Source organism: Sparus aurata, chromosome 19 (genome assembly GCF_900880675.1).
Source record: "Sparus aurata chromosome 19, fSpaAur1.1, whole genome shotgun sequence".
NCBI classification, from domain to species: Eukaryota; Metazoa; Chordata; class Actinopteri; order Spariformes; family Sparidae; genus Sparus; species Sparus aurata.
In genome coordinates, this window is record NC_044205.1 from 24,659,132 (window position 1) to 24,681,357 (window position 22,226).

At 43.8% G+C, this 22,226-nt stretch overlaps 1 protein-coding gene across 6 annotated transcripts in view; it reads left to right on the top strand.

Annotated features, from left to right (window-relative positions):
• LOC115570266 (dipeptidyl aminopeptidase-like protein 6) overlaps window positions 1-22,226 on the top strand; it is a 242,231-nt gene that overhangs the window by 181,273 nt on the left and 38,732 nt on the right. For all 6 annotated transcript variants that reach the window (XM_030398729.1, XM_030398732.1, XM_030398730.1 and 3 more), the window contains one exon: window positions 10,875-10,973. In XM_030398729.1, coding sequence (XP_030254589.1) covers window positions 10,875-10,973 — 99 coding nt within the window. The remainder of the gene's footprint in view (window positions 1-10,874; window positions 10,974-22,226) is intronic.

Consider the following 22,226-nt stretch of genomic DNA (forward strand, 5'->3'; position numbering starts at 1 on the left):
CGGGTGGGGTGGAGGGGGTCACAACACCACACATCGCTCTGTTTACACTTCCATTATTATGCGCAGACATGCCCATTAGCTTTTGCAATCAATCACGGCGCGAACAGTGCAAAGAGCACAATGTTAGTCAGTATCTCTGTCCTTGTGTGTGGTGCCCCCGTTCTCGAGTAATATTTCCAGCGTTGCCCACCGTAATGTCACAGTTAACTCCCACATGGGCACCCCGTGCTGCTGTAACGGCCACATTTAGTGAAGGTCAGTAAACCTCGCTGAAGTCGGCTCGCGCAACATCGCTTTCTTCGTAACGGCAAGTCTCCATCTGTCTCCTTCACTTAGCACGTCGTCTCCCTGCATTTTGTTCAGCACGCGTTTCTTAGTTATTTTTAAGGCATCCGAGTTTGATTTCCCAGTGACCTTCAGGTTCTCTGTTGGCAGATCTACATGAAAGTTTAATCAATAAGCCATCTGTTTGTATTCAGGCTCATAAAGCTCCTTGATATGGTTTTATGCGCTGCCAGAGCCAAATCAGTCAATACAACTGCCGGTGTGTGTGCGCTATAATGCAGTTACAAAGACAGTAATCACCGCGTCCTTGTTTATGATTTTCTGTCGCAGACAATTGCAGGTAACGTTTCCCTCGGATGTCGGGGGCGTGGTGGCGGCGGAGCAGGGTTCAGCAATTATGAAAGAAAGTCAATGTTACACTGCATTATCCTGCGAGATCTGGACAGATGTCAGAGCAAAAATATCACTAGCGTAGACTGTAGCGCCGCGGCAGGTGTCAAAGCAGCAAGGCCTAAAATGCCTTGTCACCTCCTGGCTGTGACCTGTTCCTGTCCCGGGGCGTTTGTTATGGACTCAGATGAACCAGAGCTGCTTAATGTGCCACTTCCAAACAAGGCGGACCAGCGGGAGTCAGGCAGAAAGTGGAGGCCGGGCAGGTGGTGTCTCCAGCTTGTACCTCGCCCTAATCCGTCCCCTCCCTGCGTAGACTATGTGTGTTCAAGCAGAACGACTGTTCCGCTCCAGGTCTCGGCACAGGCCGGCATCTTGCAGTAACTGTGAGGCCTCCAGCAGTCAGCCAGCAGACTGCCCGTCAAAGGGGCTGTTTGTTTGGTATTTTAGAGGCTTTGGGGATATTGCAATATGCTCTGGCCCCATCCCATGCAGTGTTGAAAGTTGGTTTAGATTAATTAGGTATCCCGACCAACTGAGTGGAGCTTCCGGATGATGCAGCGCCGTAAGTCATTCCTCAAGGACAGTGGGTTGTTAAAGCAAAGACAGTTTATTTGACTTCTTCTTGGGGGTTAATGTACTCAAGATAGAACTGTAAATTCAATACATGGACTCAGGTTAGCCTTAAAGACGTAAAAGCTTTTATGTGGGTGTACAGTGCACAATAAACATATTTTAATGGAACACTGCAGATGTTCAGTTAGACGTTAGAAGTTTTGAGTGATCAAACTCTCTTTCAAAACAGTCTTAGTTTGTCTTTCCTCAACACACAGAGTAAGATGTGGAAAAAATGTTGGTTATACGCACTGTTTTTGCCCGCTGTTGACTCTTGACACTCTCGGTCCTCTGCTGCTTCACGCCTCTCCTGTCCCCGTCTGCCTTGTCTTCCAGTTCCTGGTCAGAGTTGTTGTAAATCGCCTCCATCCCCAGTCTTGGAACTGGTATCTGCTGTCACTGGGATGGTTGATAGCCCCACTGGCCATGTGGGTCAGGGTGATTTAGCTACTTGCTAACTGCAGCTAGTCGCTATAGCCAAAGATAGCTACAAGTCACCTATACTTAGAATTCTGGTAAAATTACACCTTTAATGACCTTTTGACCAGTTTGACCAGAACTTTGAGCCATAATCTAACATCATTGGGATTCACTAATGCTCTTGTGTCTGAATGTGAGCACGTTACTGCAGCTTAAGTTCCAAAATCTTAATGCCCATGGTTTTGAAATCCCATGTAAGTATCATTTTTGTACAGCCACAATGCGTATTTTGAACATTCTCCCCTTTTTCAGCCGATGACTCCTCATCTCAGTTGTGAAAAGAACAGATTTAATAATTAAAGGAACATATTGGATTGTACGTAGTGTCCTCATCAAATAAATAAATGTCCCTAGTTATTGTACACTGCGTCCATGCATATGGAGGGGGCAGCAATAAACCTTTCTTCCTGTCAACAATTCTCTGGTTTGCCCAAACCGGATGTTCACATTATAAATAACCTCTGAAAGGGGTATTGTATTTCGCACAGTACTGATGATGATCTATTCTGTGCAGCAATGCGGTCTTTTCAGGGCTCCTGTCTGTGCAGAAATTGGTATCTCTGCCTCTAAAGATGAATTCCTCCCTGCATGATTGTGAGGAAAATAGTGAGCGTGGTAAGAATGCCTTGGTTCTCTGATTATCTTTGTATGCTGCCTGAGACAACCTCTAGTGTAGCTGCTGCAAATCAGTCAGATTGAATTATCAAAGACATTTGTGTCTGTGATTAAATGTGCAATATGTAAGAATAACCCGAAGCCTGTTGACTTCAAACTCCCAGCAAACAGGTGCTGCATATCACCACAGTAAATGCTAACAGCTGATGACTGTATTCTGTTTATACATCCATGACATGTAGCTACTGTTAGCTCAGTTAGCTGTGCAGATAACGGGACAGCCTTGGGAGAGTTGGTGTTTGCACAGCTGGCACACAAGCTTCGGACCGCCGGGGGAATTATGTTTTCAGGCCCGGGGCTAGCTGATTAGCATGCTAATCTCTGCAATGCTATACACAGAACATCAGAATTTTTATTTCTTCACACTCTGTTGCTAATTTCATTGATATTTTCTGTGTTTTGAATGAAAGTCGTACGTCTTGCAGTCGTAAAGGCCTCACTTTTTAAGGAAAATTATCACTTCCAGTCCAGTTTTAGAGGAAATAACCTGTTTTAAGAGCACTTAAGATGTTGAATCAAGAACGAGTAAAGGCAGGCAATTACACCAGAATCAAGACAAATTAAGCATGCTAGAAGAAAGCTTTTAAACAACCACTGCTTTCAGGATAATAAGACATTAGGGGCTTAAAGACAAAAACAAGTTCATGGAAAGGGAAATTGTTTGACATTTTGTAACGCTGTTAAAGCGCTCTAGGGGGTTCATATTAAAATGCTAAATCCAGCAATTATTCTGAACAACTTATTTTGCTGTAATTACACAACAAGGAGAGGCATTTTGGGGAATGACGCACCTCACTCGGAGAAGCATACTGTGGCAGCTAATGTGAGGAGGTATGAGAGAGCATGTTGTTCCCACTCAGTTAGGAGGGTTTGTTGATGGATGCTCCCCTGCCAGACAAGCCAGCCAGTCTCTAACTGCTCCTGACAACCACTTTGTTCTCTCACACACACACACACACACACACACACACACGCACGCACACGCACACGCACACGCACGCACACAGGGTTTCGTTCGCTGTCTTCCTTTTCCTTCCATGCTGTAACTGATAGCTCCATATTACTAAGAGGTTGCTCTGTTCTCCACATCAATACAACTGGGTCAGATGTTCGCAATTGGCATCTGGGTATTCGTCAGACTGAGTGATGTCAGGCTGACTGACAGAGTGACAGCTCACCGAAACTGTGGGAGGATCACATGTTACATTCGTTTGGTGCAGCCGAGTGCGAGCAGCCACTGAGATGACTGCATGAGCAGATCGCTCTCGTGATAAACCCAGCAATCAGGCTACTTCAGTGTGTTTTACCGCGTTTAGTGTGTTTACATCCTGATATCATAGGACTTCAAAGTTTAAAGGTAATTCGCAAGGTTATTCATTCCGTTGGGGAATGTTCAATTTCAAAGTGAAGTTCTTGGAAGACTGTACGATAAGATAGGATTACCTTTTCCTTTGTAGTCAACACTGCCGACTCACTGTACTCGGCTCACCCAGGGAACCTCGAATTATCCTTCAAATTGCCAGGTTCATTGTTCGATCAAACCTTCCGTCTGCCTGTGCACTGTATTGAAAAGAGGTCGTGCCACATTAGCATATAAACTGCTCAAGCAAGCTGACCCTGCCGAGGCTGACAGTTCACTTTTGTCAGGCTAATTCAAACTTTCTGGCTATGATCACAGCACTCTGCGAGGAAGAGATAAAGAATACTTAACGCCGGAGAATGGATTTGCCTATTAGAGATTGTGCTAAATATAAAAATGTAAGCCCAAATGTAAACTCACCTCCTTTTTTTTTTTTCCCAGCGACCACCGCTGCGTTCAATCCATAAATCTGGCTCTGATAACTGATTATAAAATCAGTATTTATCCCTTCTAAACCTCGCCATCTGATGGAAGGCTGCAACTTATGTGCGCTGATGCATTTCCCCACAGTCCATACACAGTCTGGTGACTCCGATAATCACACTCAAAACTCATTTGATGCACCAAGCAGATGCCTTCAAAGGTGTTTTTTGGTCCCTCATGACGAAATCAGGGAGGAACCGAGGATCAGTCGGTATCTGTCCATCTGTTAGGCACAATATGCCACGCAGGCTCACACACAGCTGATGCTCACACGTGGAGACAGATGCAGATTATTGTTGAGTTCTTTGCAACTTAAAAGTACTTTGATTTGGTAAAAAGTGTGAAAACTGAGAAATTATCACCGACGCGTGAATGAAGTTTTTGGACTGAATTCAGCACGTACACTGACTTAGTGTACGTGCTGAATTCAGTCCAAAAACTTCATTCACGCGTCGGTGATAATTTCTCAGATACCACCAATGTCGTAATGACCTCACTGGCTAGATTCAACGCAAGGTGGCATGTCATCACCATCACTCATGGAAAATGGTGCATACTTATAGCTGTCTTGTTTTAGAAGGAAGTATAATAGCTTTAATTTTCAACCCATCAGCCAGTGTGTTCTGTTGCAGCCAAACCAATAAAAAGGTGCTCGCAAATCGTGACTTGCTCCTAACATTGAAAAGAAACTACAACTAAATTAATCAGCCGAGTGTTTCCCTACCTGGGTGTCACAGCCAAGTGTAAACCAACGTCACTCATTGGCATGTGGACTACTGGAGTTTGGCATCACAGCAGTCGCCATCTTGTTTTGTTTGAGCAAGAAGTGTATTTGGATGAGAGGGTTGAGCTGGAGAGGATATCCTGATTGGACACGCCTAGAGCCCTTGAGTAGCGAGTCGCGACAACAGGAGCTTAAAGTGCTGAAATCGCCAAATGATTCACAGAATCCTCAGATGATTCCAAGGAAATTCCACGCGCAATGTTTGGTAACTAGTTGTCAATAAATACATTAATGCTCTTCTGCTGAAACTGGACTGCGCTGCTAGCATTAGCGCCTAACTTCCGGGAACTGTCAAGAGGCTCCACCATCCGCCATTGCTGTGAAAAAAGGATCCATTAGAGCAAATGGAGATGATGATGTGAGGTAGTCCTGTCTTAATACAGCTGTTTTTATTGTCTGTTTTACAGTAATTAGAATATTAATTTACAAAAAATAAACCTCATGTTATATTGAAGAATTTTTCTTTTTGAAACCAGTGGATTTCCACACCTGCTGGCCATTAAAAAGACTGCAGGTTGAAAGCACTTCTACATCAGCTTCACTTTTCAGACCCTAAAATCTCCCCAGAGTCAGAGTCCTGATCAGAGTGGCTGTAAATCGCCTCTGTACTTTATTCACTGTCGTTAATCTGGCCTCTGTTGGGCTTGGAGGACAGTTTGAGCTCCTCTGGTTGGATGGTGCTATGCTGTATGTTGTAGCATGTGGTTTGAAACTTCAGTGCATCTGCCTCTAAGACTTTCTGAAGCCTCACTGGAGAAAATACCCCCTCACAAATTTGCATTAGTCATACACAGAATGTTCCTACAGTTAGAAAAGCTTTTTTTCTTTACACATGTAAAGAATAAATTATATCTCTGAGCACAAAACATTGTCAGATATGCACAGAATATATCTACAGCTACAAAACATTCCACATTTGAAAACGTTCTTGAATTCACACATTCAGATATGTTCAAGGATTTCTTTTCTTCACATGCACACAAAAGGTGATATACAACTGCAGGCTGTGGAATTATTTGTGAACGTAAAAATGATGTTCACAAATTAATTGTGAATGACCCTTTTATGCTTCCATATATTTATATTTCAGTTTTGCTTCAGTTCTTTTCAACCCTGTTTATGTGTCTTTCTGCATAACCTTATATAACTATTACATCTTGTCGTAATTCCTTTTTATGTCTCATGTAAAACACTTTTAATTGCATTTCTGTAGAAGGTGCTATTCAGATGAACCTGAATGCTTCTTCAGCTATTTAACATAAACTTTTTGAAAAGTCTCTTTGAATAAACATTCCGTAGTTCAAGCTCATCATCAGATAGTGGTGTTCTGACCAAGCAAGCAACTTAAAGACACTTTATGCACTAAATGATCACAAGTTAATGGAAAAACACAATAATTACAGCTTTACTCGCTGTTCAAATGTGTTTGAGTTAACAAATCAAACTCCGTAGCTCAGGAACAACATAGGTTTTCTTACAGATGATCTCAGACTCTTGGACTAGACCAGACTAGAAATCTCACACTGATCCCGAGGCTCACATTTTTTTGTTTTTTTTTACCAGCCTGTTATGTGATGGTGTTAACATGACAGAAGAAGACGTTTAGTGTCACTTTATGTTACCAGCCTCGGTCTGAACCTCCCCTTCTTCCGTCCGTCTGCTCTTTAAAGCTGATTTCTCTGACGGCTGCGGCGCACGGATCAAAGCGCGCGTCAGATTAAAATTAGGGGGAACGCGGTCACAGTTGTGCTGAGGAATCATTTGGAGTTCTTCTCTGACACTCAGTGGTGCTACGAAGGTTCGAAAACCTCTCACTTAATAACTCTATTTCTCCTGCAGCTCAATTGCTGACGTGTTTGATCGGTCAACGTCAGTTCACCTGTCATAGTGTTTTGCAAATGTGAGTTTGAATCGACATGTTGCATGGTGGTTCTTTTCTTTTCCTCAGCGCTATAAAAAAAAAAGCCTGTAAAGCTTGTGAGATTGTTGCAGGCTCTGGTTTCACATTGAAATCAGACGTTATGTAAGCGTATGAGAAAAGGACCCTACTTCTCACTTGATTTACTGCCACATTGAACCGTTTCCTAATGAGTTCACGGTCTCTATCTTTAGCCTCAGGTCTTCTTCAACACAGCATGATGTTCATTTTGTAAACTATGATCCCATTTAGAGTGAAACAAACGTAAAGCAGGGTATGTTGTGGGGCTCCAGCTTCTTGGTCGTATATGGTCCGATTCTGGCTCTCAAAAACAAGATGGCGACCGGCATAATGCAAAAAATCAAGGCTTCAGAACAGTAGTCCACACATCAGTGGGCAAAGCACACTTAGTTTGAATAAAAAGCTGCAAAAGTGGGAAATGGATGGTGCAGTAGCAGATTGGCTGCCCTAAATACTAGATACTTTTCTTGCCCTCAAGAAAGCCTGTGTGCTTCTGCCCATCAGCTTCAGCTGTACTCTGTACCATCAGCATTGTAAGCAGGCTAGCATGCTGATGTTAGCATTTTGCTCAAAGCACCACTGAGCTGCTATAGTTTCCTACTTTTAGGAGCCTTTGTCCCGACATCATGTCAGTATGGTGTCACACAAACTTTGAGTTACTGTATCTCCAATATATCTATTAATTTTATCTGTTTATAAAACTTTTACTGCTTTAACTGCATGATAATGGCCACTGTTGAGGATGGGTTGTGTTGGTACTTAAGCTTCAGCGTCTGAGACTTTACACTTGGTCGCATCCTTAATAATGCAAGAGCACATTATACACTTGCTCGTCTTCGAGATTTCATTTTCTTCCACAGTTCCATGTCTCCGGAGTTTGATCATACATAATAACACAATTCCTCACTTACAGGGAGAGAAACCATTTGCTTTTTGGAAAGTACCAAAAGCTTTTACCTGTCTGAGAGCCTGTAGTAGAGTCTGGCCCAAACAATCTTCACCTTTTTATCACCAGTTTAAGCATGAAAAACATGGATGGTTCAGTTTCAAAGGTGTCACTGCCATTAAACCAGCACAGTGGGTCATCAGACCCGGTGGACCTTGAAACTCACCTAAAAGCATTTTCATTATTCCGGGTTTCAATAGAATGACTGTAGTCGCATAAAAGTCTGCACCCTGGTGCTCCGGCTTCTCGACCCTGCAAAGAAAGTCCACGAATAAAGAGTCGTTCTTTGTGAATATTTTGTGGTGAAATTTGAATTCAGTTTTAGTCGAGTCAGTTTGGCTCTCTCTTTGGAACCTGCATAACTTCTTCCTCAAAATTTGGTTGACATGCTGAAAATACAGGGAAACATCACTAAAGTTTTGAGTAATTTTTTTTTTTATTATTATAATTACGTAGATTGTTACTATGTCAATTACATTTCTTTTACTTCTTTTTGTTACACTGGAGCCATACGGTTTTTCTTTTTGATGTAGTAATGTTGGTGACGTTTCTGTATGAAGACTAATAGATAAAAATGTATTTTAAAACTGATTGTAGTAATAGTTTTGCGTTTTGCTGTAGCAGGTGGGATACATAAATTACAGAAACAATTCTTCTATAACTTCCCCAGAATATACCTTTTTTTTTTACACAATCTTGTTTTATTTATTCCATTACTCCCCAAGCCTAATGATACGGATTTCTTACATTTTTAGTTGGCGCTAATGATCTTGTTAGGTACAGGCACAAAGCTACTTGTTAATGGGTGAGGTAAAGATCATGTTTTGGGTTAGAATACAGGTCACAGCTGCAAAAAATCCTGATATCTCATCCAAAATATATGTTTTTGACGACCTAAAAAGGCGATACGACATGAACATCCCCTCCTCCTCCTGACATGACAGTTAGCTCATGTACATCTAGACGTTATAAGACACATACTGTGGAGATGTTGCCGTGTGAGGTTTGCAGAGAGGTGACTTTGCTGTTTTTATCCTGCTTTACCTGCTGATCTTGTCTCCATTGTCTAAACTCTAAAAATCCTTTCTGATGCCGTTACAGCCGAAAAAAAAATAAAAAATGTCACCTCACATATGAAACGGCAGCTGCAGCCCGGGCACAGACAGCTTAGCGGAAGGATTAAACATCACACGTTGGAAAAGACGCTCCTGTAGCCAAAATATCACAGCTTTGATCCTCGTAGGAAAACCGATGTGTCCGTCAGCTGCCTCGTCGAAGGGTGCAGGAGAGAATTTTTTCGTGCGTTCAATCTAAACTTGACAGAATGAAACTTGACTGTGATGGCTGCCGGATAAAAGGCACCTTTCAACAACAACAACAGAAAAGACATTAACAAAAAGTGACGCGCCTGACATATTGCCGTTTGCTTTTTATCCTCACGCCACGTAAACGGAGGGTGAAATGATTCGTATCGTGTAGCAGGAGACGCTGTGACGAGCATTGATGGATGAAATTGGGCTGAAGTGAAATCGCAGGAGGCATCTGCCGTGAATATGCACATCTGGTCAGATGATCAGAAGCGGCGCTGCTGTTAATCAAAAGGCCTGAGGGAGTCGAGGCGATGCTCGGCTTTGTTGTTTTCTCTCTTTTTTTTTTTTTCTCCCCGCTCTGTCTCAGCTGCACTCTTTCTTCTTTTTTTTTTAGAGGTGAACAGTTGCAGCCTGCAGGAAAAAAAAGTTGTAAAGATGCAGTTGGAGATCAGAATGTGTCGAGGGGATGTTGTGCATTCTCTCGGCGTTTGTTGTCAGAAGTAGCGAGACAATTATTCTTATCTTTCTTACCTTTTTTTTTTTTTTTTCCCTTGTCTTCATAGCGCCTGGGTTTATTTGTATGTCACGGTTTTTTCTCTTCAAATTTGTTGAACAAAAGTTTGTACAAAGAGACGTGTTTGTGACTCCTCCGTCTTTACTCAGGCCTGACTTAAAAACAGTGAAATATCTCTCCTACTCAGAATAAGCTGGAGGTCGTTTATCTTCTTCTTCTTCTTCTTCTTCTTCTTCTTCTCTCGTTTTCTGCACGATGTTGTAAAAAGTACCCAAAGGTCATACTTGACTATAAGTAAAGATTTCATGTTAAAATACTACTTTGTTGAAAGTGAAAGACAAATAATACATGTATAGTAATGCAGTAATAATAGTAAAAGTCTTAAAGTCTTTTAAAATGTATTTAAGTATCAAAGTAAAAGCAAATGTGTTCGTAAAAGTTGCTATCCTCCTTTGTTTACATCCACGTTCACTTCCTGTCTTTCTCTTCTTCTTCACTGCCTTAGTTGGCGCATGTTTTTCCGTTCTTCTCAGCATGTAATTGCTACCTGTAGATCAGTGCAAACCATTGCCTTTGTCCCCGTAGCTAACTTGTGCATGTCCGCCCTCATGCATCAACAAAAAAAAAAAAAAAGAGGAACCCGGGAATAAATAAATCCCGCCACAGAGGGCCTTTATTCACTCTGAAAAGCAGCTACATCTGCACTTACTTCCAGCTGGATATCGATCCGTCTAACAAACAAGATATTTCTGATGATATCTCACAACAACACTCGCCGTCTGATTTTTTTTTTTTCATAAAGCTGCCAGATTGAGCTTCTTGGGAACCCGAGTGAAATTGGAAAAGACATAAACTTCGCAGTGAGGACTCGAAGAATCAGTCCAAACATGACACAACGAGGCTCCCTCTCGTATAAAAGCATTATCCCCGAGTCATATCGTCGTGTTATGAGGTTTTTTATCAAGCTCATAAAGCATTTTTACTACTCACTCCAGGGTGCTGTGACGAAGAAGAGCTTTCAGGTGTTTCTATAAATCACGCTTTGCTGAGTTGTCTCTATGTTAACCTCGTTGTTGTTGTTTCCTTTTCGCAGGTGAGGACGACCGTCTGGCGCTCAAGGGCAAGGTGACTGTTGGCGACCTCTTCAGAAGAGACTTCAAGGTTCACGACCCCAACGCCAAATGGATCAGCAGTGAGTAACACAATAAGAAACTGTGAAACTGCTCTGGAGTGTGATGGACACCACAGATGCAGAGATGGCCGCTCATGGAACAGATATGAACTTCTATGCCCGCCCTAGAGCCTACAACAGCCATTTTGGTTGATTGTCTCATCTGAATCCAGCAATATACAGTTTTTATCAGATTTTAGAGCCCTAAACTTGGTCGGCAGGGTTGAAAATTTATTTAAATTTAAGTAGTTTTATGTATTTTGCTCTTTGAAAAGGCAGTTTTCCCACCAAAGCATTTGCTTTGAGTACTTTATATGCAAAAAGTTAGTGTGAATGAGGAAATAAAGAGTTATAATGAGCTATAATGAATATTTCCTTATAATAACAAGTGCTCAGTGTTGATTTTCCTTGATATTGTTATTGAATTTGACCATGTAAGACTATATGGTGCGGATCCATTGTGTTTCCCAGCTGATAGGTGCAGTAAAAGGTCATCTGCAGGCTTATTGTTGCATTAGAAATGTATTCTGGGTGTTTAAACTCCTATAGATTAATACCAGAAGGACTTACAGAGCATTTGGCAGCTTGGGAGAAAAAAAAACAAAACATGTCTGTACTTAACAACTGTTTTAAATATGGGAGTCTCGACGATTCAGGATCACTTTGCAGAAATGTTTGCAGTAAAAAGGCTTCAGCGCGACTTTAAAAGTCCTTTTTCCTTCCTGTTGTCTCGTTGGCCGATGGGAGTCTTCCTAACCAGCTGTTGATCGATCAGAATCAATAAAGGCAGCGCTGGAAAGGGAGTAAACACCCTAACAGAGGGAAAAGATGGTAACATTGGAGATGAATTGTTCCTGAAATAGAGCTGACATCAGGGGTTCGCTTCTATTTTGGATGCAGGAGAGCAGATTTGATGCCGATGGCACGAAACTGCTCCGCGTAACATCTTAAAATACCTGTTTTTGTAAGTGGCAACTGGTAATAGCAAAAAGTATTTGTAAGTGTACATTGTGTGTGTGTGTGTGTGTGTGTGTGTGTGTTAGCCTGCCCTTGCTGTCTGGCGTCCCCTCCCCAAACGATTTATTCCATATGCTTCAATAGCTGCCCAATTACCTGTAACCACAACCCTCATTTTTCCGTGATCAATGACAGCGCGTGGATGCTGCTGTTGTAACAATTCATCACCACCGATTTCATAAAGGCTTGTTTTTTTGTTTTTTTTTTTGTTTAATAGCGGCAGCGACTCTGACAGCATAAACACCGACGGCGCCGCAGGGGAGCCAATAAGAGGGAAATTGTGCGCTTTATTTTGTATCAAGGTAAAACAGAGACTTGATGCAGCCTCGCGTGTCTCGGCGCAGCCACTGAGGAGAGCGATCACAGCTCGGGGATGTGAGGAATCTGTACAGCTGAAGGATTAATGAGGTGGATTTTGTCTTCCTCTCGTGCCCGGCTGAAGCTGTCTCCTCCAATCACGGGATCGGAGACGGCTCTCGGAGACGGGCGCAGCTGCTAAATCTCATCTCGCCGAAATCCAAAAAAGCCTTCCCCTCCGTGATTGGCTGTAATTAGAGGAGCTGGAAACCCATATTTATTGCATTAACGACAGGGAGCTCGCGGGTAAACAGTCCTGATTTCACCGTTTGTTTCGGCTACAGGTCCCCGCATGTGTTGAAGGACTCTCGTGCGGCTGATCTGTCGCCAGTTTTCGTCGCCATGGCCCACAAACGGCGTGAACGAATCGATCGCGCTTGAACGGGCCTCGCAAAACTGTACACATCTGGACGCAAACATCTGCTCTTCGGTGTTCTCCTCAATCGGCGATTAGAGGATGATTGGTGGAAGTAAATGTCTGCGTAAGATTGGTAATTATAATCCCCACGTACGGAAAAAGTGGCCATGAAACAAGACGTGTCGTCAGTAAACCGTCTGCTTCTTCATCTCCTCCTGTTGACAGTACCGATCCTCGATCTTGAGGTATTTTTAGCGCAACATTCATTAGACCGAGCTGACAAGGAGGGAGAGAAAGTGTGAGAAAGAGGGAGAGGGGATCCATCAGCTGATTATTTTGTCTTCCTTAAGTCTGTCATTTCTTTTTTTTCTTTTCTTTCTCTCTACCAGACCCACCTGCACGCCTTCAGCGCTGTCTATAGGATTTGCCGTAATGGCTTCCCCCCGGTTGGAGGCTGAAATTGAATTTTTTTAAAACCTAATTTAGCCTCGGTTTTATGTTTTTTTCCCCCTCTTTTCCCCTGGCTGCCTCCACCTATCATTCAATTCCCTGGAGAGAGACTGGATATATCCTCCAGAATCCCTAATGATGGTACATTAGGCTATTTATACCCGAAAAAAAATGGCTTCCTCACGTCTTGTCCAACAGCATTAGCTCAAATATATTTTCTGCACTTAAGTATCATTAGGTGCTCTTAATCTGCTCCTCTCAGTGGCTGCAGCGATTGTGGAAAAAACCCCGGCCGGAGCAGCCGATGGATCATCGTTTTAGAGAAGGGAATGCGGTCGAGGAAGGGAAGGTTTGAATAACAGGTCCATTAGTTTGAAGGCTTGTCAGACGCCTGAACACTGAACTCTGGGAAGTTGTTGCGGAAGCAGGTTTTCTATCTTACGTTGCGGTGATCAACAGTGGGAATACCTCTTTCCTTGTTACAAGAAATGTTTGAAAATGCTAATCGTGACTGTTGTGGACGACTCTGAGGATTTAACTTTCACCTTACAGTCTTGACTAGATTTTAATCTGGCTACCTCAGGCTACGTTCACACGATGACGGTCTGAACAGAAGACGCAAAAGTGGCGTCGCGTCTTCACTTTTTATTCCGCATTTAGACGAGCGTTTTCGGGAGGAAATCTGCGTGCATACGGTGACGCAAAACTGTGTGGAATTCGATTGGGTATGCATGCCAGGCGGCTAGGTGGTGCTGTGATACACTATCACACAACACCGCCGCGTCTGAACGCATGCGTAGAATCTTCCTTCTTCTCTAATGTGTGCCGCGGAAACCAAAACATGGCTACCGCCGGTAATAAGAAGTATTTCGTCTGGTCAGACAAAGAAGTGGAATTATTGCTTCAGGTTTACGGGTTTGTAAGTTTATGAGAGCTGCCAGAGCAGCTTGAAGGTCCGATGCATTGAAATAATCCAACATGTTTGTTTAATTCCCTGTACTGGCGCATGTATGTGACGTAAACGCGTACGCGACGTGAGCAGATCTGAGCAGAGTTTTGCGTTTTGCCAGTGTACACGGAAACGCTGCGGCGGAGCGTGTTCAACTTTTCCACTCTGGAGGGTGGTTTCAGATTTTTGCGTTTTTAAGCCCCCAAAACGCCGTCAGCGTGTAAATGAAAGGCACTTCCGATAAAATATTTTGTCGTTTTTACCCGCAAGCGTCCTCGTGTAAACGGGGTCTCAGTGGAAGTAGTTCAAATGATTTTTAATGTAAGGTAACCACTCAACAGCTATGTTCATTTTACTTTTACTTACTTTTGGTAAGTTTGAATCCTCTGCACACCAACATGTAATGTAAAAAAAGGGCCCAGGTTTAAAAATAGCAGCAGCACACAGTGGTTTATAATCTAATTATCTTTTTTGCAAACTTTTTCTTTGACTGCTTGTTTTCTTGTGCTTGTTTCTCGCGTGATGTTTCTGCATTCACAGATCTCAGTAAGTAACTTGAGACAACAGTGTTGGCATAACAAGTATAATTGGCCGCCAAAGGAAACAGAATTAACCCCGAGTTGTAATCATCTGAAATTATCTCATCTCGTTCTGCGATACATCCGACACGGGCCGCATCGACTCCTCCGCCATCGCATCAGTAATCCGGTCGTGCTCCGGAGCCATCGCCGTGCGTCCTCCTGGTTCGGTAATTGCACGGTTAGCGGGCGCCGCGGAAAATCTCACACGTGCCCGTTGTTCACCTCTCCATCTGTATCAGACAGACGCAGCATCAACATCATTGTCACACCGCCAAGGTGAAGCCAAGCCCCGCGGGACGCGACGCAGGCGCTTCCAGCAGCTGCTTGCTCCTGCTTTTTTGTTTTATTTAATGGGCACGTTCCTCTTGTTTGCAGCTCCAGGACGCCTCTGCAATGTTTGTTAAATACAGGCGAAGGGGGAGCCATTTGTAGGAAAAAAAAAAAGATCCCTCCGATTGGGAATAACTAGAAGTGTTATCGCTGTGACTTTGAGGAGGGGGGGGGGGACTTGTGACTGCGGTCTAGATAAGAGTGAAGCATGGTGATGTTTGCTTTGTTGGATGCGCGTCGGAGAATCACCTCGTTCCTGCATGATGCACGACCTCTCATCTCTAATGTTTATGTAAAGCAATCACTTTGGAGAAGATTAGCCAGTTGTCTCGCTCCCTTATTGACTTTTCATAGCGCCGCTCCCGTGACGCGACATGAGTAATGATGTGAATGTCATCCGCTAATGGACTTCTAGCAATGGCTCTTTCTCTTTCCCAATGAGACACGTCAAATTTGGCCCAACTACCAGCGTTCATTCGGCGTCACAGACAATCAGCCTTCGTGGCATTCTGACATTATGCGAAGCAGCAGGTGCAGATATCCCCGGCTGAGATGGCCCACTTCTGCAGTAAACGCGGCCGGCGCTTAATTCGAGAGGACGTCCTGGCGCGAACTCAGAAATCTTGTGAAAGCGATGCGACAACTCGTCTTCTGACAGGGACAAGCCGTCACGGTATACTGATGTTGTTTCGGAGGGGTAGAGCGAGAAAGAGAAGAGAAAAAAAAAGGAAAAAAGAAAGCACCTGATGCGGAGCTGGAGAGGAGAAGCAGAGATTTTTGGATTATACGCTTCTCATGACAGATTCAGCAGTCTCTCGGCTCCTCGGCTGCGAACGTCAAGGCAACACCTGAGGAGCCGGGTGTCGTCTTTGATCCGAGGTTTTTTTTTTGGAGAAACGCAAACTGAAAAACAGCTTTTTTTTCCGGCATGTTATGTCCAATTTAGGAATTTTCCCCAAATTAGACTCCTCTCTCACAGCGACACGGACGCTTGAATGACTCTGGCTTTGATGATCGTGTTGGGCTGCTTTCTTTCACTGAAAAACTTCAACGCAAAGATAATGGATCAGAATTTACTGATGAGAGGTGGAGATGGAGTCAGATCTTTGTCTGCAGATCAGATCTCAGAGTCTCAGGTGCCGAGGCGATGTGCAGCGACGAGGTCGAAGAGCTCAACAGTGAGCGTGACTGTCTTTGACTGAGTAATGTGAGCGCTGATGTTTAAATCACGGCTTAAAGCCCGAACCTGCGAGCTTTGAACATCGTATTGAGCTTCAAATCTTTAGACTGCAGTTTATCTCAGCAGAGTTCTTCTACCTCCGCCTGTATTTACATATCACACACTTTTAGAAAACAAAAGGGTTGCTTGTTTCATGTCTGAGGCTTTGCGTGATCGGGCCCCACCTCTTTGAAAAATGAACTAATCTGGCAGAAGGCTGGCTTGATATTGGCACCAGGGCCGCCGTCAGAGGGGACCGCCTCTGGAGATAATGTGTCCGTCAGTAAAGGGAAGTCAATACTCGAGTGGCCCACCAGGGTGTCTGCGAGGCAGCAGCCGGCCGCGACAACTCATTTACAATAAGGTCACATTGGACAGAAAACCACAAAAAACAAAAGGGTCCTAATGAATGAGAAAGTGATTGAGCAGTTGAGTCTGTCAGGTTTGCGCATTTTGACTGAATGTTAACCAGTTTTTCTCTAATTTTGTTCCGTATAATGACGCCAATCGTAGATCGTGAACGACATGACTGGATTGGTGCCTTTCTAGACATAGGACTTTGGCTCCTAATAGCTAAAAAATCATTAAAAGTCTGCTTATTTCATGCTACTTAATTGGCTAAGACCTCAAATTCAAGTTACCCCCAATTTCCACTGGATACGTCTCCGCTGCGTTGCGTCTCCGTCACGCCAGCGGAGCAGATACGTTTCACTTTAGTCAATGTGTCAATCCCCACCAGGTCCACTGCGCTGCGTATCAGCTCCGTCCCAGCTCCGGCAGTCCGGAGCCCTCCGGCACAGATACGCAGGACTTCTATTTCTGGCGGACGCCGGAGCACGACGCAGCAGTTCAGCTGAATTTACCACCGAGCAGACAGGAAGTCAAGCGCCGAAATAACAAACAGCATCCGGTTACTTTTCAAAATAAAACAGTCCGTGTTGACACCAGCGCACAAATCTTAAAAAAGAGACAAAAACAAACTCTTCTGCCGATCCTTCGGTCGGGAACACTTTGTGCTGTTGTTTTTAATAACACAGACCTATAACTGCGGTCGTGAGTGATTATGTGATTATCGCGGGAACTCCTCTGCCTCGTGATGCCAGCTGTCTACCGTACTGCGCCGCAGCGGACTCAAACCGTAACCGGTGGGGACTGCCGGACGCCGGACGCCGGAGCAAAACCGGATCGGAGCCGCAACGCAGCGGATCCATATCCAGTGGAAATTGGGGGTTAGACGGGCTGATTCAAGTCACCAGTCAGGCTGCTCGCATCTAGATTTGTATCCGTATTCTGTTAATTATGTTACATTTTTGTTACCTGCCTAGGGACGACTATGTTCCCCTTGTTATCAGCACTCAAGTACTGTGTCTGTGGACAAACAGGCCGACAGTTTCCTTAGTTGTTTTTTTGTAATAAAGGGCACTTGATGTCAGACAGAAATAGACCTAATAGTCTTTTAATTTCAGTGTGTTATCATCAGTTTTGTTGAGACGAGTCGTGTTTGCAGCAGGCTGGAAGTCGGCTCTGAAATATCTCAGCAGCAGCAGCAGCAGCAGCGGTCGTATTTTCCTACACTTAGCATTCTTGTTCAGGCGGCCGGTGTCGTCCCTCAGCTCCACGCAGCCAGCAAGACGTGCTTAAAAACACCTTTTGTGTTGTTTAGCTGCGCCTGCAGGGAAGAGGGAAGACTGCGACCATGTTAATTAATACACACACACACACACACACACACACAGATCGTGCTAACTGCTCTATCTAACAGTGATATACTTATGGACTCGCCGTACTCTTTGGAGAATCGTCCGTGTTTTCAATGCATAAATTATGAATATTGATGGTGAAGTTGGACGAGTGAGTGTTTCTGCAGCAGCTACCACTTCATGTTCGGCCGCGGACACATCTGTGCTGCAGCCGGATCTCCAGCCAACGCCTCTGCAGACCACTTCCCCGAGATGATGCCTGCTGCACACTCACATCACAGCACCGTTGAAATGGACTTGCAATCAGTTTAGCGGCGTTATCGGTGAGAATTCATCGATTTCGCCGTGCTTGTGTCGACGCCGTGAGCATCCCGGCGTCGGATCGCTCAGTTGCACGTCCGTTCATGAATGAATGAAAGCGTCCGGATGAGCAATGTACTTGTGTGTATTCTTCCTTGAGTATAATTAGGTTGGCGGTTTATGGAATATCATCACAAAAAGCTAAAATAATGAAGTTTTTGAGGGTGACTAATGTTAAAGTGCCTCTCCTGCTGGCCTAACAGGAGCGAGCGCTTACTGCTGCGATGTTTATTATCGCTATAATTATTACTTTACGGGCCCTAGCCCTCCGTAATGATCTCAATCACCATGAGCGGAGGTCCAGGTCTTTTCAAGTTCAGCGATTGGTTTGCGAGGAGGAGAGGGAGACGGAGCACAGGAGGGCCGTGATGATGGATCTGGAGCAGCGACGGAGGATATGGATTTAAGAGGAGTGTATGAACAGCTGGCCGTCACCCCGAGAGGCAGCCAGTCAAATCGATCACGCAACGACTTGAGGATTAATTGCAAATTGAGGTTACGGGTTACAAAAATCCAACGTGGGTTTCAGCCAGTTGATGGAGGGCTTCTGAGAGCACTCTCTCAGGAGTCGTCCTGGAGAGGAATACGGCGCTAGATGAGCAGTCGGTGAGTTTTTGACGACTTAATGTCGAGGAAATTCTCGACAGGTGATGGACTTACAAGGATGTCGCCTGACAGTGTGTCCCGGCCAGACTCGAGGTTCTGGGTGTTTGGTTTCCCCTTGTTGTCATGGGTGTTATCAAGGCACACTTACAATGTGTGCTTTCTTGAAGCCTCCTAATTGCACCTGCGTTAGCGGGGAACCTGTTTTACTCAGCAAATCTTGAAGTTGTTCATCATCGCTACGTCGTCGCCTCGTGCAGCTTTCTTTTTTTTTTTCTGCTGCGTCCGTCAGTTTTGGCGCTGACTCGCACGTTGAACTCAAGGGAGGCATCGTTTGTGAAAAAGGCTCATAACGGCTCACCTGTGTGTGCGAGGCTTAAAGGAACAGTTCACCCCAAAAAAAAATAAAAAATTCAGTCATTATCTACTCACTACTTCCAAGTCAGGTGAAGTTTCGTAGTCCACTAAACATTTCTGGAGCTTCACAGAAAAAGAGCGTCGCAGCGTTCTCCTAAACAACTGAAGTAGACGGGGACTTAAGATCACAATCCAAGTCTCTGGAAGCCATTTTTAAAGCAAATATTGTCTTGCAGGCAGAGATATATTGGCTAAACAATATATATTTTGAATATTGGCATTGGCCGAGTTTCTCATCGTAGACTGCTATCAAACAATCGATGACTTCCACCTAAAGCAGCGGCTGATGTTTGTTGTGCCACATCATTTTGTGTGCCATCAGTTCTCAAGACCGTGCGAGCAGTGAAAACTTGTTGTTAAGCTGGCTGAAAGTCCTTTTTATGTAAAGGAAGGTTATATTTTGGAAATGTGTGTAAATTTATGTTTGCTCTTCAAAAAAGTGGCGTGAAGAAGGGCTGAAACAAACAGTTCAGGGTTTTGTTTTCTTTTTCTGGCACAGAAAGCAGGAATGAATAACGCAAAAAAACAAAATAAAAAATCATAAAAAATACAAATAAAATCATCTTTACTGGGAAAAAAAGATATTTTAAACATCCGAATCGATATCAGCCTTAAATTTCACAACAGTTACGTCCGTAGATATATTATCCTTTGTTGACGCTGTCTTTTTTTATGTTTTTTTTTTTTTTTAGGGTGGATGAATTTGACTCTCATACATATCAAGTGGTGTTATTGAAGCTGTTTATTTCCTGAGATTCTTCAGGGCGAAGGGTCCGTCAATAGCTGTTTTTAAAGTTCAAACATTAGCTGCTGCCTTCAGATATACAAACCAAGAAAGACGCATCCTCTGTATTCGAGAAGCTAAACAGAAGTGAATTACTGTTTCTTTCTTCTTCCGACCTTAATGGTGAAAGAGGCACACGCTGATCGGCATCCCCTGATAAACGTAAAGGACCTCCGGTGTGAGAGGTGACCGGCTGTAGCCCCTCAGCGGGTTCATTTATCACGCGGTCAAGAAATAGAAAATCATATTCTGCGGAGGAAAAACAACACTGAGATTAGATGCAGATTCCATTTTTCGAGAGAAGAACGAAACTAGATGATCAGAAATATAAAGGGAAGATTTTCTTTAATTAAAACGCCTCCTGAATGTTTTATGAAGCTATATTTCACTGCAGGTCCACAGCAGTGGGTGGCGGAGATTTAAGACTGCATTACTGCGTCGGAGACTTCATTTTATTTAGCCTCAGACAGACACCATAACTCTTCCCCTGGAAGCTTGTGTCACTTTTATCAAGACCAGTCATCATCCGCAGCCTTGGGCGTGGACAAATGACCTGGAACCGACAAGAAAAATCCAGAATTTAACACCGCGACCCCGACTCACCTCGTGAGGTGATACCACAGTCCACAGAGTCCTGAGGGTGGGTGCTGTAATCACACAGTGATGTATATTGTGGAGGTTTTGTAGTTCAGGCCGTATTTCTTTCTTTTGTTAATCTCGGTTTTCTTTATGATCAAGATGAGAGGACATCGTTTTCACCGCTGTGTGTTTTACTTTCCACTTCCTGTCTATTTGTTTTTTGTTGATTGCTTATTAGTTTCTAGTCTTGTTTTATTCTTGTAATATTTTTTTTTCCTGCATTTGCTGCCTGTGTCCTTGTGTTATCCTGGTTAGTATAATTGAGTTTTTGTTCTCTTGGATTCCTTCTTTTGTTTCCCCCTGCAGCTTTTACCTGAATAAAGCTCGCTCTTTGTTTTCTTGTCTCGCATTTTCTTTGCCTAACCTTAACCATTATAGTCTCGATGAGTGCGCCCTCTCAAGGTAAATGATATTAAGTGAGACAGTAAACATAAAAACAAGCAGCCGATTGCGTGCTTACTAATCCAGCCGATCAGAACGTGCCTGTCGAGGACTCGTTGGAGTGTTTTGAACCCTTTCAACCGGAACAAAACTCACCCTGGAGATCACTGAATGATGCGACGACAGTTGTTGTCTTTGTTTTGTTGTCTTGCATTTTCTTTGCCTAACCTTAACCATTATAGTCTCAATGAGTGCGCCCTCTCAAGGTAAATGATATTACGTGAGACAGTAAACATGAAAATAAGCAGCCGTTTGTGTGCTTACTAATCCAGCCGATCAGAGCGTGCCTGTCGAGGACTCGTTGGAGTGTTTTGAACCCTTTCAACCGGAACAAAACTCACCCTGGAGATCACTGAATGATGCTGACGGCAGTTGTTGTCTTTGTTTTGTTGTCTTGCATTTTCTTTGCCTAACCTTAACCATTATAGTCTCAATGAGTGCGCCCTCTCAAGGTAAATGATATTACGTGAGACAGTAAACATAAAAACAAGCAGCCGTTTGTGTGCTTACTAATCCAGCCGATCAGAACGTGCCTGTTGAGGACTCGTTGGAGTGTTTTGAACCCTTTCAACCGGAACAAAACTCACCCTGGAGATCACTGAATGATGCTGACGACAGTTGTTGTCTTTGTTTTGTTGTCTTGCATTTTCTTTGCCTAACCTTAACCATTATAGTCTCAATGAGTGCGCCCTCTCAAGGTAAATGATATTACGTGAGACAGTAAACATAAAAACAAGCAGCCGTTTGCGTGCTTACTAATCCAGCCGATCAGAACGTGCCTGTTGAGGACTCGTTGGAGTGTTTTGAACCCTTTCAACCGGAGCAAAACACACCCTGGAGATCACTGAATGATGCGACTGCAGTTGTGCTTTCAAGAAAGGGCAGAATGGGAATAGATCAGGAGGACTGAGAGGACAGTTGAGCGAACAACTCTGTAAAAAGCGAGCAATTACAGCGAGGGTCGTTTCACTTCAGTCCTATAGTTTCTTTGAGGTGGTACTAACTAGTCTTTCTTGCAATGTTCCGTCTTTCTAATTAAGCTGTCATATCGCACATTAGGCTAAAAGGC